Here is a 26853-nt window from a genome sequence, read left to right as displayed (position 1 = left end):
ACACATTTCTTCCCTGTCCACCGTTTGGTTTAGGAATCGTGCCCCGGTTCAAAAGATTGGGGCTCCGTGGTGGGGACATTCAGAGCTGTGCCCACAGAGACTCGAGTGTCTCCGATGCCTATGCCATCGTATGACAAGGGTTAGAGGGAAAGCCTGATTGTTCTATTATTATCACACTGCTTATGATTTTTCAACAACAGCTACCCCTCCCAATGGGACTAGACTCTTAACACCATTTACCTCACCAACTTTGCTGCCTAAAACAGATGCCGGGTGTATAGAGCCCCCTTTTCACTCAACAAAATAACAGCCACATTTCGTAAAAAAAGGAAAAGATCTCAGTGCACAGTTTTCTGTCCAGTACCAGGGAGTGACCGTTAAGTGCCTGGAAAGGCACACAGGAAAAATGGAAGACGTACTTCTAAGCAGCAGTCCCATGCAGTCCACCTCACTAGAATAATTATCCTAGCCAAGGAGACGAGGAGATGACTCGCCTCTGAAGAGCACTTGCTGTTCCTCCAGATGACCCTCGGTCAGCTCCTTGCACCCACATGGCAACTCCCAAGTCCTTGTAAACTCCAGTTACAGCAAATTAGACACCCTCTTCAGGCCTTGAGTGTACTGCACAAGTGTACCACACATGCATACATGAAACAAACACTTTTAAAGGCGTAAAATAATATTTTAAAAATATCTTTAAAGAATGCTAAGTGCGGATGAAGATACAGAGTTACTGCAGTCCTCAGACATGGCAATAGGAACGCAAGAGCACTCAGCCACTGTGAAGAAATGGCACTTTTAAAGGAAACATGCGCTTGTGTGACTCACGCTCATATGACTAAGCAAATCCAATATTAGAAATGGGGGTAGCCCAGAGTAATAAAATCACACAAAGGCTGGCCCTGGAATGTTCATGGCAGAATTAATCATAACAGCTTAAAATAGGAAATAAAAATCCAAGTGTCCATCAAGTGGCTAAATGGATAAACAAATGTGGTATATTGTGATTTGTCAAGGAAGGGAATCGATGACTCAGCCCTAACAAGGCTCGCCAAACCCGCAGAAGCACCAGAAGCATTGTGCTAGGTGAAATCTCTCAGTCTTTGCTTCCTCCTAGCTTTGTCTCAGAAGTGGTAACTGCAGAACTGACCTCACAGCTGGCCGCAGGAGCAAACCGTATTCCGCTGCATACAGAGCACTGTCCAGTGTTTATTAGCATTGCCCTGCGGCACGAGGTGGAGCAGAGTCAGCAGTTCTGTGTGTGAGGGGCACACTCCGACTTGTCTGCGCTTGTCGGGGGAGTGGGCTAATGAGGCTATAGCGCTGTCAGATCCTGGCCCTCTCAAGAGAGTCCCAGTTGGTCAGTCAGGTGGGAGCCCATCTGCCCCAAACCTCCTGTCTTCTACAGAAAGGATCAGAGGACACGAGGGTAGACCTATACCTGGGGTGCCAATCTTGGACCTCGGCTTGACTGACTAGAGAGATGTCTAGGGGATTAATAAACCCACCTCCTCGGTAGGTGGACATCTGACAGCATTATTGAGAAGAGGTGAAAGGTGGGGGGAGGGGCATACTGTGCCCAGGCCTCCCCCAATCTCTTCCCTCCTCTCCTGCTTCCTGTTCTTGTGTGTAGAAGCCCCTCTGATGTCCGTGGTTGTCCCCTGTTCTGTTGCTCCGTCCATGTGTGTGAGCCAGCAGCCATGCCCCAAACTCTGACACCACCAGTCACTGTAAGTTATTCTCCCTCACATTGCTCCTGTCAGAACCCCTACTGGATAGTGGCAGTGACTTAACACAGGATATTCTTACATGGCACTACGGGAACAGCCACGTTCCTGACTTTGTGTGTCTTTAGGTACATACAGGTACATTTGCCGTGTTCTGTCTGTATGATGCACATTGACTGGTGTGTGTGTCCCTGTCACCCTGATCCCCCTAGGAGAGTGTTCAAATCCCCAAGTTGAAGCTGTACTGTAAGCAGAATGCTCACGCCCCTCCCCCTCCTCCAGAAACCTTCATCCCATCTGTGTTGATAACCCAGACCTGGGAATGGCATCACACAGCCTTTCTTCTGTCTTCTCTGCCTTACTGGATCAGCACAGCTAGGGTTCCTCAAAGTTCATACAAGGAGTTATTTGCTGAGTATTTTCCCAGTACCTCTGCTTTTTTTTTTTTTTTTTTTTTTTTTTTTTTTTTTTTTTTTGGTTTTGTCCATTTACTCTCAAAAACATTTTGGGTCATTTCCACCTTGGACTCTTGAGACTAATTCTGTTTCTAATATGTTTCTGAATATGTTTTTAAAGTCCCATCTTCCGGTATTTTCCATAAACAACTAATACTTCCAAGTCATGCACAAACCCTGCTTTTTTCTGTCAGGGATCTCTTAGAGTTTCTGCACTAAGAAGGGACATCTATATCATACCATCCAAGTCAAGTTTCCAATTTCCTGACACCATTGCAACAATGTGGCACCCTCTGTGGCTCATCTCAGGATTTACCTTCTCTTTAATTATATGCGTGTGTGAGGGATGGCCTGATAGACTAGAAGAGACCCAGCTCCCTGCCCTGGGAGGGATTCACAGATGACTGTGAGCCTCCTTACAGGGGTGCTAGGAACCAACCTGGGGTGCTCTTCAAGCAGCGGGTGTCCTTAATGACCGATCTATTTCTCCACCTCCTTATTTGCTGGGGTTTGATGGAGGAGCCACAGTTTAGGGGGATTTGGTATCTCTCCTGTTCTTAAGTTTATCTGATGGGAATACAGTTTATTCGCTGGTCCATACTGATGCATAACTCTTAAGTGTGTATCCACTCAGTGTGCGGCTCTCTACTGGGACTTTTGCTGGATGCCGTTCTACACATAATGTGCTTAATAAATACGTTAATGCCGCCAGTGTTGGGGTAAGTCCATGCTCAAATTGAAGCGGCGCTGATAATTTTCTGAGGAAACTTGACAAATAACAGTGCAGAAAGCACATTTATTCACATCGGAACCTGCTGGCATGTTTTGAAAGATTTTCTCCACTACATTAGTTTCTCTTTAAACTCCACATTTAAGTTACATTAAGAACCAGAAATTAAGCCATAAAGATAACACTTATGGAAGCTTGAAATTGCTTTTGGTTTTTGTCTCTGTTCGCAACGCCATTCCGTGTCCTTTCACTTAAACACGGAAAGGAGGGAGAGAAAAGTGGAATATTCTCCTCGCATATCACTTGATGCATCTCAGGTTTAAATTTGCAGTGGGTAGGAATGCATTCATAAACAATGCATCATAAGTAATAACAGATGAAAACTTTATAGTTCAAAAGCCACTCTTCTAAATAAGCATCAAATGCATGAATTATTGATATGTATGAGCTGTGTGTGTGTATGAGTGTGTTCATGTGTGTATGTATGTGCAAGTATGTTTATGTATGTGCATATATGTGTGTGCATATGAACATCCAGGGTGTGTGTGTGTGTGTGTGTGTAAATGTGCATTTGTATGTGCATATTGACTCTTTTTTAACCACTCAAATTTTCCCATCCTTATGCACATATTTGGCCTGGAAAAGAGTATCATAAATATTTTATTTCTGTTTTGAAAATGTAAGTGGACATATTTGCCTTTACCCAATTTTTAAATGAATATTACTTATCTGGAGTGATGATTTTGTTGAACACCAAGGAGCACACAGGATGACAGCTTTACCCTCATGCCTGCTCCCTTAAAGAGAATCAAAACCACCTCTTTGCTCCCAGTTGAATACATATTAAAATATGAAAAATCCATTTATACTCACTTTTAGCAGACTTCTATTCTTTCAAATACCAGTGTTTGGGAATAAACACCATTCAGAGAAGAGGATAGGTCTGTGAGAGCGGGCCTGGGAGACAGCTACCCGCTACAGAGCACAGGAATTGTATTCTCAGCCTCAGAGTTGGGCAGCCCACCTTACCTGTAACTCTACCCACCTCCAGGGGGGTCCGATGTCCCCTTCTGTGACATCCCCTTCAGGTCTGATGTGAGCCTGCATTCACATGCGTTTAACCGCCCTCACCCCCCCTCGCATACACACATAATTAAAAGTAAAATAAATATATACAAGTGTTTACAAATACCTAACAAAGTTCTCAGGCGCTTTTCACCATCATGGGCTCATCTTTCATGTCATGATCATTTAACAGTTCACAAATGGCCCTGGAAAGCCACCATACTTTAGACACAGCATTTAAGGAATCCCGTACTCACCAAAAAAGAAGAAGAAGAAGAAGAAGAAGAAGAAGAAGAAGAAGGAGGAGGAGGAGGAGGAGGAGGAGGAGGAGGAGGAGGAGGAGGAGGAGGAGGAGGAAGGGGAGGAGGAAGGGGAGGAAGAGAAGGAGGAAGAGGAGGAGGAGGAGGAGGAAGAGGAGGAGGAGGAGGAGGAAGAGAAGGAGGAAGAGGAGAAGGAGGAGGAGGAAGAGGAGGAAAGACAGAAGAAGGGTGACTGCCTGGGCTTCTGTGGCTCTGCCTTTGTTAGGCCTACCCACCCCCACCCTCTCTGTCTCCTAATCCACACTGAAGCCCAGGAAGCCAGTTGGCTTAACCTCTATTGTGTTATGATGCTTGGTCTTGGGAAAGGCGGACTTCAGGGTTCCCTCTGTCTCCTTTACCTCGATCCAGATTGTCTAGACGCTCCCCGGGGAGACTAAGAATAAGCAAGAGACCTGTGCGCATTAAAGGCAGTGACATCATTTCCCAAAGCTCTGCTCCTGGGCCAATGGTGCTGCCTTTGATGTTTTCAGGTAGCCCTGGTGGAGGCAGAGGCCTAGGCCCTGCCTGCAGGGGGTTTACTAGTTGCAGAATAGGTTTGGAACAACAAATCCTGATAGTTAGCTCTGCCAGTGCCTAGTGTTTCAAATCCAGATACTCCAGATGGCAACTAGACACCAGGCTGGTAGCCAATGGGAGAAGCTGTGTTGTGAGCAATTTGGGGAAAATACGCTATTAGGGAGAAGTGACAAGGGCTTCCTATCTCTCAAATGAATGTGGTAATCCAGCTTAGAACTAAAACTGGTTGTTACTTTGTCAGGCTACTGTACAATGAACACTAAAAACGTCTAAATCAAGTTAATATCCCCGTCAAAAGATTGTAAATACGTATCGTATGTAACCTTTGGGGAAGGGGGAACATGTTGTCCAAAAGGGTTGAACTCTCACTTTTATCCCAAGGACCTAGGTAGTAGAAGTGAAAATGTCTGTCTCTATCGCTTTGCGAAGTTCTGATATAGTACTGGATCACAAGAGCTCAGCAGGAAAGCCAGTTCCTCTCCATACACACTTCAGTAAGCAGGATAAAATGGCGTCCAGGTTTGGCTGACTGGGTGGATGCAGTCCCCCTGTTCATGCTTCTGCGTGAGAGGCTTTGCACTCTTCACACTTTGAGAAGTGTCTGAGGCTGGGCGTGTAGCTCAGTCCTTAGAGCACTTGCCCAGGATGTGCATACACGTGGGTTTGGTGACTAGCACCACAAGAAAGGGGAAGGAAAGGAGGAAGAAAAAAAGAAAGAGAAGGAGATGGTGGGAGAGAAGGGAGAGGAGCATAGAAAGATGAACAGGAGCGGGGAGGAGAGAGGGTGCCTTTTGAGGAAGTCCCCCAGTGAGATGGACTAGTCAGTCTTTGGTCTGTTACAATGCAGGATTATGAGGTAGCCTCTCTGTCTGATTTACTCCTCCCACCCCCAAAGGAGTGTAATCCACTTGGCTGTCTCACAATGGTTTATTGTTATATATGAACGTATGGTAAACAATTGAATATTACTCTTTTAAAATGAAGACTTGAGTAATTATATTTTGTGCCCACTATGCTGTGACACTCCCATTCTTTCCTCTTGTTAATTCTCTTGTTAGTGATGTCGGGCCACATGCTGTCAATCAAAACTGTGGCTCCTGACCTCTAATGACCTGACACTCCTGACCTCTGACAACAGACACTCCTAGGTCTAGTTCATCTTCACACAGGGTGTTCTCACTCCCTGGGTGCTCCCATGCCTCAGCGCTTCAGGATGAACTCTCTTGCTGGCATATCAAGAGCATCCAGAAGAAAGCTGAGCCTGTGAACCCCTATGCTGTTTGCTTCCTGGGGCGTTCCCTTGGCTTCCATTACCTACTGCTGTCAATCTCTGTGCCACCCACCCTGAGGTCCCCCTTTAGAAGAGGGGTGTGCCTTCCTGTGGATATTTAAGCTGCACATTCGGTAAAGATACGACCCATGTTTGCATCCTTCTTCACAGGGCAGAGTGAGACGTCTGATGGTAATTGTACTTCTGCGAGGACAGCTGCTTTTCTTTCTAAACATCAGAAACAAATTCAGCAATAGTAAACTTACTTAAGAGGCTGAAGCTGGAGGCCTGCTCTCACCTTGCTGATTTAATGAGACGAGTGTTTTATCCTTGCAGACACAGTTGATGGTTACGCTGAGAATAATGGTGGGAATTCCAACTCCACAGAGCACTGAGGAAACTGAGGGTTAAATACTCCATATACCTCTAATCTACTGTCCTCCTTCGAATTCCAACAAGAGATGAATTTTAAGGAAACACCTTAACACAAAATTGGTTGTAATCTCCCCCATTGAGTATTTCCTGTCTTCCTGGCTTCTGCCGGTTCCCAAGTTTGCTTGTGTACGCTTGCATATGCCCCTCCCCCTAGCTCTTCAGTGTCCTGCAGACCCTACTTGCTTATGTAACATTTCAACCCTTCAAGGGACATTATCTCCTCTGCCAGGGCTATGGCTGTGGAGATTTGGATCTTTATCCCAGCTACAAGCCATCTGACTTTGGGCAACTTTTAAAATTTGACTTTGAAAGTATGCCTTTGGATAATGGAACCCTGAAAAACCCCAATCCCATTTGTAAAATAGTAAGAACAAATGCGTGTATTGAGTGAGGGAAGGGTGTGTGCTTTTTTTTTTTTTTTTAATGTCGAGTATGTGACATCTCTAACCCTCAAACACTGAACAATGTTGAGGGTTTTATCCTTTTAACTTTAAATACACACCCTGTAATTTTCTTTGAAAGTTGCAAATGTGCCCATAATGTTCAGTAATCATTGAATCACCTCTTAGGCATAATTGATGAAGTCATTTAAAAGTCTAAACAACAATCATGATAGATAGGTAGGTAGGTAGGTAGGTAGATAGATAGGTAGGTAGGTAGATAGATATATAGATAGATATATGGATGGATAGATGGACGGATGGACAGACAGACAGACAGATAGATAGATTAATTAATAGCTTTAAAATATAATAATAAATCTCTTATGGGTCAAAACTAAATTTTAAGTTATTGAAGTATTTTTTAAACATTTTTTTATTTGTATACAGATGTCTAGATGCCCTGTGTCACCTCCATTAATTAGTGAAATGTCATTTTTATTGTATACTAAAGCCAGGACTATGTATCATTACCACATATCTCTAGTTATAACAACCAGTGCGACTCTTCTCAGGAACACAGTAAGGAATGCTACAGAAAATTACAGAATATAATACAGTTGTGTGGCTAGACTGAAAACTCCTGTTTTTCAAATGCATGGGTCCATGTATTCTATTGGGTATGTGTGTAATTTTTCTAAATCGTATCCTAAGGACACAGTTTCATTATAAATAGCCTCATAAATGGCTCAAAATGATGGCAAGGGGAAAAAAATCTACTTTTCAAATCCCAGGAAATAATGCACAAGTTTTCATCACAACCAGGAGAAATTTGTCAATTCTGATTTAAAAAGAAGAAAAAAACCATGAACTCTGAAGTCTTCAGCTATAGAGAAAATTCTTTTCCTCTTTACATATAACCCGAGACTTGGGGATAAAATCTTACACTTCCAATGGTTGAAGTGAGACATGTTATTATTGCCCCCAACACATAAATATGAAGGTAGTGGTTGGTACTGATGGTGTAAGTGTACTTCAATAGGGAGGGGGCTTCCTACTCCCCCAGTGCATCCTCTGTCACTTAACGTGTAAATTAGCTGTAATCTTCCTCACCGACCTAACCTTCCTGTTTACATTTGGATCAGAGGATCAGGAACTACAAGCAATTCATGTACACTGTCATGTGACCACAGTACTTGTCTTTCAGCACGTCACTTTCAGTAGGATCCCATTTAGCAGAATAGATTGTGTTTCTGGACACTTTTCTGCTTTGACATTGTTCTTCCCAGATGACTATCCTATAGTCCTTCTCTTTAAGGACTTCCGCTCCTTACCATCGTTGTAGAATCACGGGACTGAGCAGAAAGGACTCTGCATCTCAGACAAGTACGAAATAGGAAATCGAGAGACCTGCATAACGCAAATGCACACACAAACATACAACACACACACAAACACACAACACACATATACAAACACACATGCACACACAAACACACAACACACACACAAACACACAACACACACACAAACACACAACACACATATACAAACACACATATACACACAAACACACAACACACACACAAACACACAACACACATATACAAACACACATACACACACACATACACACACACAAACATACAACACACACAAACACACAACACACAAACACACATGCACACACAAACACACATGCACACACAAACACACAACACACACACAAACACACAACACACACACAAACACACAACACACATATACAAACACACATATACACACAAACACACAACACACACACAAACACACAACACACATATACAAACACACAACACACACAAACATACAACACATACAAACACACAACACACACAAACACACATGCACACACAAACACACATGCACACACAAACACACAACACACACACAAACACACATGCACACACAAACACACAACACACATATACAAACGCACATATACACACAAACACACAACACATACACAAACACACAACACACATATACAAACACACATACACACACATACACACACAAACATACAACACACACAAACACACAACACACATATACAAACACATACACACACACACACACACACACACACTGTAAAGGTTAATTGCTTTGTCATGTAGACTGTCAAATGTCTCAAAGGATACATGAAGATGAAACAGTGTTAATCTTTATGTTTGATGCCCATGTTGGAACGTGAAGCAGTGTTCTTCAGTTGGATACTGTATCCGAAGATGATATTATAAAAGTGAAGTGTTCTTTAAATTTGCTAATTGTTTCTTGGAGCAGCTTTTCTTTGTTATTTAATAAGAACCAGTGTATGTTTTGGAGAGGTTTGTTTCATTTTGAGATGTGTCTGCTTTTATCATGAAGTGGATTAACTTTGTCTTGCAAGCACCCAGTTGATGATCAATGCAGGCAGAATGATCACCTGGCCTCCCAGAGTCCTCTCCTTCCTTCCTTGCTCAACCTGTTCCCCAATTTGCATACAGTTAATTCTTAGATAAACAGACAGGTAAATTAAATAAGTAAATAAATAAATGAAAAACCAGGTGCCCAGTTCAGTAAGTCAAAACTGAACCAAGGAAGATAAGCAACTTACTCTGTACTTTGTGAAGTGGGTTCTTTACACAGTCGGGAATTTAAGAGAGAACAGATTGGAGCCTTGCCTAGACAACACAGCAAGCTCGCTTCCTAGCCGTCGGTAAGGAGTGAGTGTGATGACCACTTGTGTTTGGTGCCCCTGCCCGTACCATTGATAAGGTCCTGCTTACGTGTTGCCTGCCGCCGCTCTCCAGAGAAGCTAATTTATAGACCACAGTGACAGCTTCTCCCGTTAATCGTGTCTGGTGTACTCGGGAACATGTAGGAAGCACGGTGCACCCGACTGCGGTGCTCCTGAAGGGTGTGTTTGCGTTATGACTGACAGCCTCTCTCTGTCTTTTCTTCTGTAGCAGTTCTATGCTGCCCAGCTAGCTGCAATGCAGGTTTCTCCAGGAGGGAAGCTCCTAGGCCTACCCCAAGGCAACCTTGGTGCTGCCGTGTCTCCTACCAGCATTCACACAGACAAGAGCACAAACAGCCCACCACCCAAAAGCAAGGTACCCTCTTCAATAAGCTGATCTGTCTTTGCACTTGAACTTCTATGGTTCACAGTATTTATTGAAGGTCTCGTAGATTCCAGCCACCAGGCTGACTAATCTCAGGGGGTATGCGGAGGTAAGACTTTTAGAGGGAGCTGTAGCTGCATGCGTAAATTTACATTTCTAATAATCGTCTTGTTCGCTCAACAAACATATTGGCAGTTGTAATGAAAATCCGAAATGGGCGTCTTTGAACCAGTGAGTTGATAGCCCTAGAAATAGCTATCTATAAAACGAATAGCCATCTTTTACAACCCAGAGAATAATCGATAATAGATATCATGAAGCCACGTACAGATAAATGTACACTACGTGTCATTAGGAGGGAGAGATTGGCTTGAGCAAGAAAAGCAAACGTTTGCCAAGGGATAAACAACTGAAATAGAAGCCTAAGCGTGAGTAGAATGGAGACATATGGAGCGCTTCTTGAAAACTATCGATAACTGTTATAACGCAGTGTGGCGATGGCAGAGTTGTAATTTTAGATATGTCACACATCCACCCAGATTATCATGTAAAGGCATGGAGATAATAATAGTATTGGGAGACTATTTAAACGCAGTTCTGGCTTTGGAGTGTGGAACTAGTGCCTAGGAACATAGGAACATGGGGGAAGACTGGAGGGATTAAAGATGGCTCCTCTCATCGGGGAGAGTGGAGAGCGTCATGTGGAAGACTTTGTGTGTGTGTGTGCTTCACCTGGGAGCTGTTGTGTATTAAGCTTTCTGCAAAGCAAGCAAGGCTAGCCAGAGAGGGATGCTTTGTGTGGTCATTCAGAAAAGATAAATGCAAATACTAACTCCGTTAGAAAGTACTAACCAGAAAACTGACACCGCTAATAATATTTACACCAAGCATCTTTATTATTATTGTTGTTGTTGTTGTTGTTGTTGTTGTTGTTGTTGTCTAGACACTCGGTGTCATCTTCCATCCCATGGATGAAGTGTGGGAATGCCTTAGGGGAGTCGGGGAGGAGTAATCTGGACGTGTGTGAAGAAGTACATGAGTAAGATAGGAAATACTGAAGGGGCATGGGGATTCAGAACATCAGCTCAGCTACTGTAAAACTCCAGATAGGAGGCTGTAGAAAAGGACCGTTTGGTCATTTGAGAGCAGCCTCCCAACTCCTTCCTTCCCAGGGTTCCCCGTACCCTTTCTGTATGAGAAGAATACATTTGTACGTAAACATAGCCTGACAGGGGAGTTGGGACTGTGGCTAGGGAAAACACTTACACACTGGGGGACAGCAGGGCGGGGACATATGCCATTTTCAAATCACTTCTGCTGTTTGGTGGACCTCACATGCCCTCTGCTTCCTGTCTAAGGGCAGACCTGCTTCTATCTATAATTTCGGACATGCGTAAAGCCAGAGCTCAGAGGCAATTATAACAAGTTACCAAATCAAGTTTCATTCTAAAGCAGTATTGTGACGGCGCCTGGTGCTAGCAGTTTTAAAATGTTGCATTTACGGATACATTGTAAGCAAAATAAAGGCAAGTGGCCTCAGAGCCCTTGTTTTACACAGATGCCTCTGCAAGGGCTGAGTCCGTTTCTCTCCCTCAATGTGTTAATTTCCCTCCACATCCTGAGCCATACCAGTGTTTTGCATTAAGGTATTTCCTTTCAGGTTCACAGACCGGTTTCTGTTTGACACGATTAGTGGGTCCCCCCCTTACTTCTAGGTGAAAAGTCTAACATTCAGATATTCTCAACCATTTCACTCACACAAATCACGAAAAGAGCTTTCAGTCCAGACGGCCACTTCATCTTTACCTTTGCTTAGTCTCCGGTCATTCAGCCATCTGTCCATCCGTCCATCCATCCGCAGGCTGGCTGGGCGATTGGCACAATGGCCTTTCCCTAGGTGACAATGGCAAATGCCAAAGCCACTGAGGGCCCTTTGTGTTGTGGTTGGGAAGAGGCTCAGTGGGCCAAGTGGTTTTACTTACTCATAAAAGCCTACGAATTCAGCACACACACCGAAAGAGAACAATTGTTTTAGCAGCGTTAAACTTCTTCCCAATCTTACAGCTCTGTACGCCTCTCTTCAGTTCCCAAAAGGGAAAACATAGATTGTGTTTCAATTACCACGATTTACATAATGTAAACATGTATTCTATGGTTTATCTTCGAAGTGAATTACTTTGTAGAAGTCAGCCTTCATGAATTCCCTATCACATAAAGCTGAAGAAACCAATGGGTACCCTTCTTCCCACCCACAGTTGTAGCGACGTATATCAAGATTTAACCAAGAATAGTGTTCTTTTCTTTCGATATCAACGCAATCTTATAAAAATGTGTCGCTTGCCCAGTGTCCCCTAGCACGCCATTTGCCACTCCTGTTGTCGTTAGAAAGAATTCCAAGATGTTCCCGTGCTGATTTAGTCGATCAGAAAAATATGGTGAATTAAAATAAAAAAAAAAAAAGCCAAGGCACTAAGTTGCACCCTTTGATTGTAGTTCCCCAAGTTACAACTAGTAATAAATCAACAGAACCCGCTTGCCCTCTCATAGCCCAGAAATGATGTCTGCGCATAACATGATGCCTGTTGAGACTCCACAGAGCTAATGTATTCACGGACATCCCTTGATTAGCATATTTATGTTTCTACACAGTCAGCATTAGTATCTTGGGAAATAGTCTCTCTGTCTCTGTCTCTGTCTCTGTCTCTGTTTCTCTGCATGTGTGTTGGGGGAGGGGAGGGTGGGCATTGTTGTCCTGCAACTTCTTATGCCTGTCTTACCATCACACAGTAATACAAGGCCTTTGTGTGCATACCTACTTGACAGAAATAGAACTGGTAGCTTATGTCACAAGGATGTTTACTCTTTAGAGCAGTGGAGTCACGTATCAAATTCATGGGACGGCAGATGGACACTGCTCTTCCTGACAGCTGTCAGAAGTGAAGTGTATGTTCTGAGTTGTATCACCTACCCTCCTCCTGGGTGCACCATTGCCTCTGACTCCCAACTCCAGAGGACATAGCAAAACTTATTTGCAATTTGCAAAGAGAAAAGAAAAACATGGAAGGGGGGATCAAAAGGAGGGGCTCCAAAAGACTGTAAAATTGTGCAGCATGAGTCCTCTGATGCATGCTGTTTTCAATCTGCTGTGTGCCAGTTGGAGGCTCAGGGAGTGTGTGCGCTCGCGAGAAAGGATAATACTGAGAAATGACAGAGTGGCTGTGACCTCCAAGCTCAGCCTGGAAATCCAAGACATTGATTTCACTTAGCATTCCTGCTGAGAGATCTGGCGGAGTTCAGTTGTAATAAAAGAACAAGATTCTGTTCTAATGGTAATGGCGTATGACAGACGTATCACTTTGTCTGTCCTCAGCACCAGAGAGAGCAGGATTGGAGAAAGGTCACCTGACCTGCCTGGGGTGTTGTACAAGTGCTATACTGAGCTTTGAACTGCCGCCTAGACACGCAATTATTTATAATATTAAATGATAAAGAAAGCTTTAGAGGACTCACAGCGCAAGTCTGAAAACGGTGTGTGGGAACTGCATTTTGTAACGGAGAAAATTCTAGACAATGGCTGGTCTATTCAAGGTCTGCATTTACGAGCACCGGTTTTCCTGTCCTTCGTGTCACTGCCATGTGCTGTCCTCATCAAAGCCTGAAGTGGTGTCACTGCCCAATGCTTTAATGCCTTGGCTTAATTAGTAACATGCCGAATATATAGATATAGGTATAGATATAGATATAGATATATAGATATATAGATATATAGATAGATATAGATATAGATATAGATGTAGATAGATATATTTTCAGTGTTTAATCTGCCAGAGGGTATATAGTGGAGAGTTAAGACCATGGGTGAGTTTCAATATGTCCAAGGACACCGACGCTTACCTTGCACGTAGGTTTTGAAGTCTTCCCTGCAGATCCCACTTCACAGCTGTCTTACATCAATCCACGAAGGCAAACACATTTAGCTCCCCATGGACAGTCTCTCAGCTTAAATGCAACATGATAGCCCATTCTAACAGGTAGATGTTGGCAAACAACAAAGGATAAAATTATGAAATCTCCCATTTTGTACAAGGGATTCTGCCTTCCTGTAGGAAGGAGTTTAGCACACTGCTACTCCACGATGGTGGATTTCCAATCTTGCTTCAAATATGCTTGTCCGCCTTAACGAATGTTTAAATTTGTTTACCGTCTAGATTGTGCTACGGAGCAGACTGATGGAGGATGTGCTCGGCATCCCACTTCTCAGTACCACACGTTGTTTATTTAAGTCACTCGCTGCACATTCTCTAGACTTTTGAGAGCCAGGCCAGCTTCTCCACCACAGAACGATTTCCTCATTAGCTGGGATAAATGCCTAAGATTCATATTTTAAGTGATTTTTTTTTCATTACAAAAGGAGTCACCTCTTGGGGAAATTTTAGGGTCAACTTGTACCCCTTATTATTGAATACCTCTTAGGGTTTGACAGAGACATGTGGACCTCCTGCAACCACCAGCACAGTTACCGAGCTGAGGACAGCAGAGAATTCCTGGGTGCTTTTTCTTTTGAACCTCGCCATGACCCTCATCAACATGACCCCACCCACCACCACCATCAAGCCCGCGTCATTGGCAAGAACACATAGATTGTCCAAATCAATTGTGTTGTTGTCATTGTCCTTTTCAAATCCTTCCAGCAGAGATGTCCCCATGTGCTCAGGCACAGACCCGGAGAGTTAGGACAAGGGAAAGAAATGCTTGTCCAACAGAGCCTGAGCCAGCCCCGGCTATCTGGGCAGACATAATCAGTTCCTTTCCACTGCAACTGTAACGCCATTGTAAAGGCTGCTTCAGTTTCTCAGGCAAGAGTTAGAGCTTTGTGGGTATCTGATCCGCAGAGAGGAAGTGGGTTGTACCCACCCTGCCCATGACTTCTAACGGATGCCATTTCTTTTTTAATGGGACCAAATCACGTACTTTGAGGCCATCAAGTAAACACTCCCTCGTATCTTATCTGCAGGAATGGGTTTGCAGTTTAACGCTCTTAAGTCACAGCTACACATATTCCCAGGATGATTTAATGCTCTGCAGAGAGGGTGATGTCTTGATTGAAGACTGGTTAGCCATACATTTGGAAAATGACAGCATTTTTAGTGACTCCAGACAGGTTCTGATAATGCCAAGTGGGAGGAAAAGAAAAGTAGGAATGTAAACTGATGGTTCTCAGTCCAGTCCTAACCAAGTCTAACCAGGGGTTTTGCTGCTGCTGGAGTTGAATGCTGTTTGATGCTGTTACTTCTTTTGCGTATATGCGTATTTGCGCCAAGTTTTTGTTTGCTTGCTCCCTTTTTTAGCTTTTTGTATTTTTATGGTTTTTGGAACAGGGTCTCAAGGAGCCCAGGCTGGATTCTAACTTGCTTTGTAGCCCAGGCTACCCTTGAGTTCTTGATTATTGTGCTGGCGCCTCCCGAGGGCTGCGGTGGCAAGCACGTTCTGTGGAGCCTAGTCTGTTTCGTTTCTTTTTATTAAAGTTGACTACTTTTACCATCCTGGAAGCATCCTTTACCTCAGGAGAGCTCATGAGTTTGAGATGAACCAGGAAGAGCTAAGACCAGCACAATAGCATTTTCGTCACGCAACGTCCAAAGTGCTACTTAATGTGGTTGCAACTATGTGTATGAGCTCTCAGACCTATGAGCTTTCACACCTCACACAGCCATGGAAACGTCTGAATGGCAATCGTCCTGGAAATGTCTCTCTGAGACGCAGAGGACCTCAGAACACTCCGAGATCACAGCCCTTGTGCTTCTTCTCCCGGGTAACACAGTCAAGCATTATCTCAGAGCATCAAAACTCACTAGACCGGGGCCAGCACTGCTGTATCAGGAAGACTTGCACTTGCTGAAATGGTCTTCAGACGTAAGGGGCTGTGAATAATCACTGTACATCAGTGTCAATTAACTCCACGGAGCCATCTTTGAGTCGTTGGGCCTGGTACCATCACATATCCAATCTCTCCTTCAACTTCGGAGCAGAATAATATTTTAGCCTCAGCTGATTAAGACCCCATTGGAATTGGCCAAGTTTTTTATATCCACTCTTTGGAAAGTCAATTAAATTCCAGAGTCTCCCGGGGACTTTGCTCCAGAGAGATACATGGTGCTGTGTGGAAGACCTACCAAACACACCATCTTCACTGTCTGTATTTCAATGTACGTGAGCCTTTGAAATGCGCTGTGGCTGCATCGTGCTTGCAAGGTGCATTCATTGAAGAGTCACCCCGTAGAGCTCACTGTCAGTGTGGCCCTTCTCATTAGCACTTCCTGGGTTGGGACAGATTTACGGCGGATATAGCATGATCACCCTGTGATTTTTAAGTGGTTTTCTTTTTGCGGCTTCTTGTTACTCAACTGGAACATGTTAATTGAAGTGTTCGTATTTAAGCCCTGGGATGCACTCCATACCTTCCCTCTCTGCTCTGTTCAGGGAATCCTTCCTGCAGCTTCGATGCCTAACCACAGGCTTTCTCAGCTCCAGGACTATAAATGTCCAAACAGGTCACCCGGCAATATATTCTTAGGACCCCGGAAAAGTGGTGGGAGCCATGTTTGTGTTGGAAAAACAACACAAATTATAAAGGAAGGACAGCCCAGTCACATCCTCTGCATTAGATATAAAGGGAAAAGAGCCAGGGAGGGTTGAGGAAATGGCCTTTGCATCCCTCTGGCCTGGGCTCTGTTGGTATTCTGCTGATATTTAGAATGGTTTGTGCCTCAAGCACATCATGGCGACACAAGCCAAATCTCTCTAATAACACAAACCACAGGAAGGAAAGGCTGTCGGGGATTGGTCTGCCTAGACAGATTCACTGGGCAATGTTTTATCAATATCACTTGTCCTGTCGCTCCTGGGCTCAACCCAGAGGAGAGTTTCTGACAGAAGGGCATCTTGTTTGAGGCAGCTGAATGCAGGAAAGGTGGGCTAGTCAAACCTAAGTCCTTTAGGGAAAGAAAATGGAGGCCCATAGAAGAGCAGGCTCCCAGAACAGCCTGGCTGAGCTGACCGGCTGTTCCCCTTTTCCCCTGGCAGAGAAAGAGAGCCCAGCACAGTCACCTGTGTCCCTTCCTCTGGGGGATTGACATATAGTTCTAAAAACATGTGTCGAGACAGCCAAAATAGTCTTCCACCCTCCATAACTGATCAGGCTCTCATTAGAAACTTGCTACCTGGGCCCCTCTCATCCTCTTCAGACAGTGCAGACGGGGACTGTTGCCATAGAGAAAGAAGTGAAATTTTAGAGTTGGTCTCTTGATCAGTTTGTACACAGGCTGCTTAGACATCCCTCTTCATGAAATAGGCAAAAGTCGGTGGCCCTTCTCACAGACAGGCACCGAAGCAGACATTTATTCCTACATTGGCAGCCAGCTAATGTTACTCAAGTTCCCTGGAAAACAGGGTATATGTGTGCACGCATTTGTTGGATTTCTATCTGGACTCTCCCCTTGAAAGAACAGAAATCACTATTAATGCTGTCGAACATTGCATGATAGAGAAGAAAAATAAATTAATACGGTGATTAAATCGAGATAGACATGGGCATGAAACGATTGAAATAGAACACTCTGAGAGAAAGGGAGGTACTGACACAAAGGGCAAGGAAGACAGAGAAGGCTGCTTAGTCCAATACCCCGGCCGCAAGGCCTTTTCACCTCTGCCTCGACTCGTGGAATGGCAGCAAACCAACACCCCATATCTAATTCAGAATAACTCCATCACCATAAGGTTTCTTCTTCAGGGGACTCTCGCTAGCTTTCCGGCACTTCATCTTTCCTGCTGAATGAGAGACAGCGTGGTCATTTGCAAGTGACATGGAAATCCAATCCGAACTGGATCAAGCAAGATGAAAACTTAGTCAGCACATTAAGCAAGCAAACTGTTCAGTCATTCTGGTCTCTCTGTCAGGAGCCCTGGCAGCACCACGTTGAGGTGGTTTCTGCTTCTCAACTCTGTTCTTCTGTTTGTCTCCAAAGGGCTCCTTCTTCAGTGTTCCTTAGTCAAGACGTTGTATCTACCACCCACTGATCCCTCCCATGTGACGGGACACCTGTGGTCTCCCACATTTGGCTCTAGGCAAAAGCACCCACCACCACCCATAAAATACTTTGTTTCTCTTAAGACATGGCAGTTTGGTGGGGAAAGGCAGACCGTTGAGCAAGTCAGTCACTTCTTTCTGGTCTCAAAGAAGAAAAACGTGGCCAGTAGGAGTGCTTAGGGATGGGAGAAGAGACTTCTTCAGAAGTTTGGCAGAGGAGGCCAGCTATCAGACCGGCATTAACAGAAGGAAGAATTTAACAGTGGAGGATTACCGATCATACAGACCCTAGGGTATACTCCTGGCTGGTCTGAGTTTATCATGTGGATCAGGAAGGCCACGCACGCACCACTAAGTCTGGATGGGGAAAGGCTTCGAATGACATTCTGAGCACTTCTTTCAATTTCCCCAAACAAATTTATACAGTGTATTTGTGTATCCCAATCATTCCCATCCCCCTCCCTCCAATTCCTCCTGTGTTCCCCCCACTCCCTGTCAAACTCGTGAAGACTTCTTTAATTATTATTACTCACATGTGCATGTGTGCACATGAGCACACACACAGACATACTTATACCTGTATTGTAGACTCTATCTGGTCCACTCAGTGCTGCTCACATACATGTGCATGTGTTTATGCTGACCACCCGGCCTCAGAGGTTTGTCCCAGGAGACAATTGACTCACCCTGTCTCAGCAGCCAGTGGTTGCCTGAGGTGCTTCACCTGGGGATGGGGTCTTGTGAGACTTTCCCCGTCCACAAACGCATGTCGGTTGGTGTTACCACTTTGCAGACCTTGATCGGGAGGCCATTTTGTTGAAGTTCCAAGGATGCAGCTGCCCTCTCATGTCTAGAAGTCACTGTCTTGCCACCTATACCTCAGTCCCCTGTCTCTTGCTGTCCTCCTGTTTCTGCGATGCTCTCTGAGCCTGTGATGAGGGGTGGCACGCTGCCTATTTGTCACAGTCGACGGTCGTTTGCCTTCCTCAGGGTAGCCTCAGAAAACATTGCACCCAAGGCAAGATTGCTGTCTGTTCTAAGCTCCTAGGCCAGGGAATTCACATTTGAATCATCTTTGCAAGACATCCTTAGGAACACTCTGAAATTTGAGCACTGCTGACATCCATCGCCACTGGAGGGACAGGACAGTTTGATTTGACAAATATGTATTGATTGACACATCATTGTCCATTACAGTTGTAGGAGCTGAAGACGGGCTACGTGGCTGATCTTTACAGCCCAGGCCTACAGGGCCAGTGCGACAAAAGGATACAGAGAAACCCTCACGTGTGGCTCGCCGTGGGAAGGGGGATTTTATTTAGCAGTCCCTATTTTTTTTTTAAAGTGCAATCACTCTATCAAGTCTGCTTTGGTTGCTACTATTTTCAATTAAAATATAATCGATGGTATGATAACCACCTGTATGAGGCGAATTGCAAGGTTCTCTTTAGTCGTACTAGTTCGATACCAGTGGGAACCTAGCATTGATGTCTTCATGGTCAAATTAGAAGTACAGCAAGGACGGGGACAATACCACAGACTCTTTGTCGCTCAGGCACCATGGTAAAACTCTGGTGGTGCTAGCACCTGGTAGTGAAGCAGGAAGCTCACAAGTTCAAGGCCAACTTAGCTCTAGGGTGAGACCCAGAGTAAACCACAAGGGCCAAGGAGTAGTAGCTCTCTGATTGGGTACTTAACCAGTGCATGGAGAGCAAGGCTCTGAATTCAATTTTCAGCCCTGGAAAGATGTAGCTGCTATAGATCAGTGAATACAAGAGTCTATGGATGCGTACCCTGGTGAGGGTCTGGGGAGAAGGCCCAGCATTCAAGAGCATGCACGACTCTCACACAGGGCGTGAGTCCATAAACCAAAGCAGAATGTGCTCTCTGCAGCATTCATTTTATTTCAGAAAGATAGACAACTCAATACACGTTGTATGCACTGCTGATACCATGTATCATGGCGTTTAGGCAAATGCAAACCTGCATATCAAAAAATTATATGTACCAGCATATCATTACATATGTTTGGAAGTAGCAAATAATTTGAAGGAAAATAAATTTGCATCTCGTTAAGTGTTCACAAATTTTCTTGTTATTTTGATAGTACATAACTTGAAAAGTTAGCTTCTATACCGTTGTCTGTGTATAGATGAAACGTCTCATCTTTATACCTAGGAAAACAGCATATATACATGCATATGCATATATATGTATGTATATATATATATATGTTTGATTTGAAATTTATCCAAAGCTTTACATTCTTAATATGATTTCAACAATTAAGCATCTATTTGGAGCATCAATTTAAAAATCAATGAGAGACTGGAGATACGGTCTAGCAGTTATAAGTTATATTTCCAGGACCTGAGCATTCTAGATCCTCTTTTGACTTCTGTAGTACAATAACATACATGCTCATATCTACACATGTATTGGCAGCACATAGTACACAGATGTACATGTGTGCACTCACACATACACATAAAATAAAATGAATCTTATCAAACACATTCTTTATAAACTTCTGTAACATTTGTATAAAGTAGCTATAAAAAAGGTAACTTTCCTGGCCAGATGTTAGTGACATGATTTGTCTAATCACATACTTTCAAAGGTTCTTAGTATTTATTTTGTCTCGCTGATATTTCACTTATGATGATACAGCCATGCCTGTGTTATCATATTGTATTCTGCAGTGTGAAGTATTTTCAGGTGTATCTGTTTCATATCTACTCCTGCACCTACACTCTGGAAGTGACACTAATTATACAGAGTTCACCTAAGGAGACCTAGAGGCTCACGGTGCAGCCCTGGCTGACTTGGAACTCTCTGTGTAGACCTGGATGGCCTCAAACTCACAGAGACTCTCCGGACCCCACCGCCAAGTGTTGGTCTAGGCATCACCATAGAAACGGAGACTATTTTAATCCAGAGCCCGAAAACTTGCAACCTTGGAGTTTTGGATCACTATATATCATTTCTCTTTATTGCTAATATAACTGGAAGAAGACAGTTATTCTTAATATATACATTTATGCATGCAGACATATATGTGTGTTTATATTTACATATAAAGATATATCAGCAAATTAGCATGAAATGTAGAGGGAAAAGGATGCAGTCTAAATGGATGCATCAGAGTAACTGTGAGTGTAGAGTCTGTTGAGTTTGAAAGGTCAAAGTTCACCTCTGAGGTCTCTACAGTCTGAGATCTGGGCACACATACCCTGTGACATAGGTAACCCCTAGGTACCTGAGGTTGACAGGGAAGAATGTGCCTTTCTCGTAGGTAATTTAATTGGACCTCCTTGGTTATACCACCTACCTTGAGAGCCACAGGACTTGAAAAATATAAGATCCATCAGCCTCGGAAGCGACTCTTCCAACTATGCACAGGAAGTTGAAGATACACTCAGCAATTGTGTTTTTCTGCGGACAAAGATGAGTTGTTTTTGTCTATATACAGACAAAAGAATAAATGTTACTTTTCCAACTTAAATACTACCAACGTAAGGAGGAAAACTTCAAGCACTTAGCTAGATACAAATTTACTTTCTTTCCAATTATTTGCTACTTCCAAACACACCTAATACTATAGTCCTCATAAAACTGCAGATTGTGTTTGGCTTCGGCTCTAGCGCAATATATGGTGAAATGATTTCCAGTACTTGGATAGCACTGGAGACCGGCATCTAAGCGGCCTTTCCAGGAACTGAGAGACCTTGCTTTTTTTTCTTGTCTGTTTTATAATTTGAGCTTTTCCGTTGTGCAGTTTTGATGGCTTTTGTGGATATTTCATAAATGGGGGGGGGGATTTGCAACCAGAAATAGAATGGATGAAGTGTTGCAAAAGAAAAAGAATCTTTCTCTTGTGGCATTTTATTTCCAGTAGCACTTAAAATAACGTGAGAGGAGATGCTGCCACGAAGTGTGCTTTAAAAGCGTTGTGACGGTGGCAGGAGTGCCCACAAATAGGTACCGATCTGTGTTTTCTATACTTCACCGTGCAAGGCTTTGGGGATCAGAGTTCCATTTTAAGTCGGCAGGAGCCCAGTACTGAGGTCAGCCCCTTGTGTGTACAGGACGAGGCAGGAATTTTGGGTCAAACGGTGGAATTTTCTGGTGCCAATTTTTATAGATTGGGCTATCACTTTATCTAAGAATGATGATTCCGGTTCAGTCCAGTTGGGTTCTGAGAGAAAGGCCAAGTGATTGTGGTTTGGTACATTTTGGCTGTCACTTTTCATTGGGATTGACAGATTTACACCGAACTAGAATTATGACCTGTTACATCAAGGAAAGTAATTTATACACTTGGAATCAAATCAATAAAGAGAGACCTAAACCAGGACTGGAGAGAGAGAGCTCAGTGTTTAAAAGGTCATTGGCTGTCCTTCCCTAGGACAAGTGTTCCATTCCCAACACCAACAAGGTGGCTCACAGCATCTCCTAACTCTGCCCAGGTGATCTGATCTGCCCAGGCATCAGACGCACGTGTCGGGCACAGACATACTTGCATGCAAAACACCCATGAAAACCAGGCAATAATAAAATATCAAAAAATGAATGAATAAAGATAAGTAAACAGAGAGACCATGCTTATGTCAAAGCAGTCCAGTGATAGCAGCCACTGAACCGTTTGTCACCACCACGTGTGGCTTAAATCTACATCATATCCAGCTTCGAAAAGTTGCATTTGTCAGCGCAGCCCAACTGAGGGAAAACGGGGATGCTTTCTAAGTCAGTAACGTGGCTTTTAGCTATTGAAACATGAACTTTCCGACCCTTGCATAACTACATTGTTTTCTAGAGTCTGAGGCAGCCCACTGAGAATTTGATTGGGCAAAGGGAAATATTAAAAGTGTTTTACAAAAGTATGCCTTCAAAATGGTGCTGAGCCTCAGTGAAACAACACAGGTCTACTTAAGGCCCACAGTTAATAGCACAGGACTTGTTTACATCACGGTTGAGCAGGAGAGGAAAGATGGCCTCCCCCATTTGAAAGAAATACTGTCAATGTGCCCCAAGCAGCCGACTTCGGACCTTGCCTGGAAGAAGCAATATGTTTCTTCCCTGCCTTATGTAATTTTTTAAAACGATGTAATGAAGTGTTTCACGTAGCTGTGGCTTCTAGCCCTGTTTCGGGAGATGAGTTATGATACGCTGGATACCAAACGGGAGGAAGGAAGACGGCATACAAAACACCCATGCAAGCCTTGTGCAACGTAATGGGACGCACATACAAGAAAACCCACAATTAAACCACCAGGGGCCGAGTGCTCTTCTGTTATGGCATAAACTATTGAAGAAAAGTTTCTAACTGGGGTGGGGGTGGGGGTGGATCCAGGATGATCACACAGCACCCTGAAGAGCACGAGTTGCAGCCTCCTCAGACCTTGAAGAAAAGTATGAGTGACAGCAAGATCTCTTCTAGAACTCTGAGTGGATTTAAGAATCAAAACATAAAGATAGAAATGTCCAAAGGAGGTGCCTTGCTGTCTTCCCACGGCATTCTGGGAGCCAGTCCCCCTCACCTGTCCTGATCCTTTCACAACAAGCTCTAAGGGTGCCACCTTCTGATTCACCATCTTACCTCATTTCCCTCATTTCCCTCATTCCTCCTCCTCTGTACAGTGATTCTGCCTTCTTCCTTCCACCGTTCCGTCCTGACACCCTGTGCAATGCTTTCTACCCAAGAACCACTTCTATAAAGACCAGATTAGCTCACTGAGAGTGACTTCGGGGCACCCCGACCAATGCTCTCAATAGCAGCTCAGCTCTTAGGAAATGCTACCATCAACCCCCTGAGATTCTGAGCCCCTTGAGGGTGGGGATTTTACAGTCCTACTAAGCATGGTGCTTGCACACCCTCATCTCACGGCCCCTTTTTTGAAGTACTTTGTGCTCAGAGCCCATTGTAGGAGCATGTCTAGATAACATAGGCAATAGGAAAAATAAATCCATGTTCTTGGACTTCTTTGGAGAAGGACTCCATATCCAGAAAGATTATGGAATGGAGAGGTAGGATTTGTCAGTGTTTATTTTTCTAGATTAGGCTTGATACTCTTGATTTAGGAATTGTGCAGACCACAGTTGGCGGAAAGACACTGTGTATTGCAGAGTATGTGTATGTGCATGTTTATGTGCATGTGTGTGTGTGTGTATGCATGTGCACACTCACATGTGTGCATGTGTATATGCATGTGTATATGAGCTTCATTTACAAACCCTTTCTGTGATGGTGCAGGAAGCATCCACACTTTGGCACTTCTTGCTCTTGGTTCTGATTGTGAAACTCGCTGTGGAGGATGTCTTATGGTTAGGGAAAACTTCATGTAGAAACTGGGTGTTGTGTCCCAGCCCATGGACCGCCTGTCCTGCAGAAAGCCCTGCATTTGAAGCCCACCACTTCCTAAAAACATATGGTAGTGCACCATGCCTGCTACCCCAACACTCTGGAGGTGGAGATGGGAAGACTGGAAATCAGGGTTATATTAGCTACATTGTAAGTTTAACTATAGCACAGGCTACGCGAGGCCAGAAAAAAAAAAATCCCAAGCAGTATTTTGATCAGATATAGGTTAATTAACTGGCTTTCTATTTTACGCATTAGCTTTATTAACTCACTAAGAATACATATTAAAGTGAGCGGCCTCCCTCCTGTGGAGAATAATCAGGTGATTAGACTTATTACAGACATTTGCTGGTTTGGTTTACATTGTTTAATTAATAATCCAAGAGAAGAATTTTAGAAGATAAATCTTACTAGTTTGTTTTCCTGGTTTTTTTTTTGTTTTTGTTTTTATCTTTTTGAGATTCTCTTTCTCTGCCCCTTGTATGCCAAACGATCCCTTAAGATAACAGAAAGCCATCATTTAAAGATACATGTGCCTGTGACGTTTATGCATTTATGTATAGATTATACGTAGCACTATGTAACTGGACTCACTGAACATAACATTGAATTAAGTATAACCTCTGTATTGTTACTTATTTAATATAATTTTACACAGATACGACTTCATAGTATATGTGCATATAAAATACACTGCAATATTACATATTACAAATACTCTTACAGAGAAGATTATTGTGTATATAATACATCTTATTCTGTAGTAACCAAAAGGACAGATTCACTTTACGGGGTAATCTAGTAGACAAGAACACTATTTAAAATAACATGGGGTTGGGGATTTGGCTCAGAGGTAGAGCGCTTGCCTAGCAACTGCAAGGCCCTGGGTTCGGTCCCCAGCTCCGAAAAAAAGAAAAAGGAAAAAGAAGAAGAAAAAAAAATAACATAAAACTCTAAGGTAGAATCACTCAATATTTTCTCCTGACTCAGTCAAGGATTGAAGCTGGGAAGATCATTGACTGGGTGAGGAGTCCGCTGTTGGTGCCAGCATGAGAACCATAGTCTTTCCAGATCTGTGTCACCCCAGCACCAAGACACCCCAGTGTCGCTAGACAGACAGCATCCTGGAACGGCTGGACTCTGGTGCCCAGTCAAAGGCCTGATCTCAATACTAAACTAGAGAGATGACCAATGAATACATTCAGTGTCCAACTCTGACTCCAGCACTTAGCCTGTGTGTGGTGAGTGTACCCATTAGTGTACACACACACACACACTCACACTCACACTCACACACACTCACACACACACACTCACACACACACAAACTCACACACACACTCACACACACAGACACACACAGACACACACAGACACACACACTCACACTCACACACACACTCACACACACACAAACTCACACACACACACAAACTCACACACACAGACACACACAGACACAGACACACACACACACACACCTCTATAATGATGTCATTGTACTTGATAGGTAAAATTATGCTATTCAGACTGGGAAATATATTATTCTTCTAATGGTATGGGCTGTGAAAAATTAAACACAAGGCATTACAGCTGAGTTCACTACACATTAATTATTTTAACTGACTATTTCTTAAATGAATATCTGATAAATCAGTCTCGCCATGCCTCACGTCCAGCAGCGTGCTTAAGCAGAGCAGACACTTGAGAATCATTATTCTCTGAGGACACTCATATAAAGCCAAGATCATTCTGGTTAAAACCAAACTCTACCTGAGACTCAGTTCTCGGCTTTCTTCGCTTGGATTTGGATTTCCTTTGGCCTGTACCCTGGGTTTATATTATATAGGCAGAATATATGGTCCAACAAAACACCTTCAATATCTTCAGAAAAAAATACTCTGTCTCCAGAATATTCTGCATAAGCAGCTGATGACTCGTGGACTTCCTTAATAACGGGTGGCTGCTTCTGTCATTGGCATGAAGGAGGAGAATGTTCCCATCACTCCGTTGAAGTTGTCAGTTATAAGTCATGATTAACTGGCCTGTACATACCCCTAAACCCACCCAACTGAACATTAGCCCGCAATGGACCCAAGGTCTGGTCAGTTAGTGGCTTAAAGGTCCATACCACCCTCTCAGTCTTGAAATGTTGCTCTTTGTCCTAGTGACCCCAGAGGATCTAGGTCAGTGTAGAGTGACGATGGGTTTTATATAGAAACAAAAGTAGGTACGATCACTGCCACCACCATAATCATCACCACCATCATCACCACCATCATCACCACCATCACCATCACCACCACCATCACCACCACCACCATCACCACCATCATCACCACCACCTTCATCACCACCATCATCA

General features: G+C 43.7%; 1 protein-coding gene across 49 annotated transcripts in view; it reads left to right on the top strand.

The window, feature by feature from the left end:
- The window catches only part of Sox5 (SRY-box transcription factor 5), a 955418-nt gene that overhangs the window by 872383 nt on the left and 56182 nt on the right, over window positions 1-26853 (top strand). For 30 of the 49 annotated variants that reach the window (XR_015685240.1, XR_015685239.1, XR_015685241.1 and 27 more), the window contains 1 exon segment: window positions 9886-10032. Coding sequence is in view for 23 of the 30 variants with exons in the window: in XM_087655720.1 (XP_087511846.1) it covers window positions 9886-10032 (147 nt within the window). In the remaining 7 variants the exon portion in view is untranslated. 49 annotated transcript variants of the gene reach the window in all.

The sequence above is a fragment of the Rattus norvegicus genome, chromosome 4 (assembly GCF_021556685.1).
Source record: "Rattus norvegicus strain SHRSP/BbbUtx chromosome 4, alternate assembly SHRSP_T2T, whole genome shotgun sequence".
In the NCBI taxonomy this organism is placed as follows: domain Eukaryota; kingdom Metazoa; phylum Chordata; class Mammalia; order Rodentia; family Muridae; genus Rattus; species Rattus norvegicus.
This window is presented reverse-complemented; position numbering and strand designations above follow the sequence as displayed.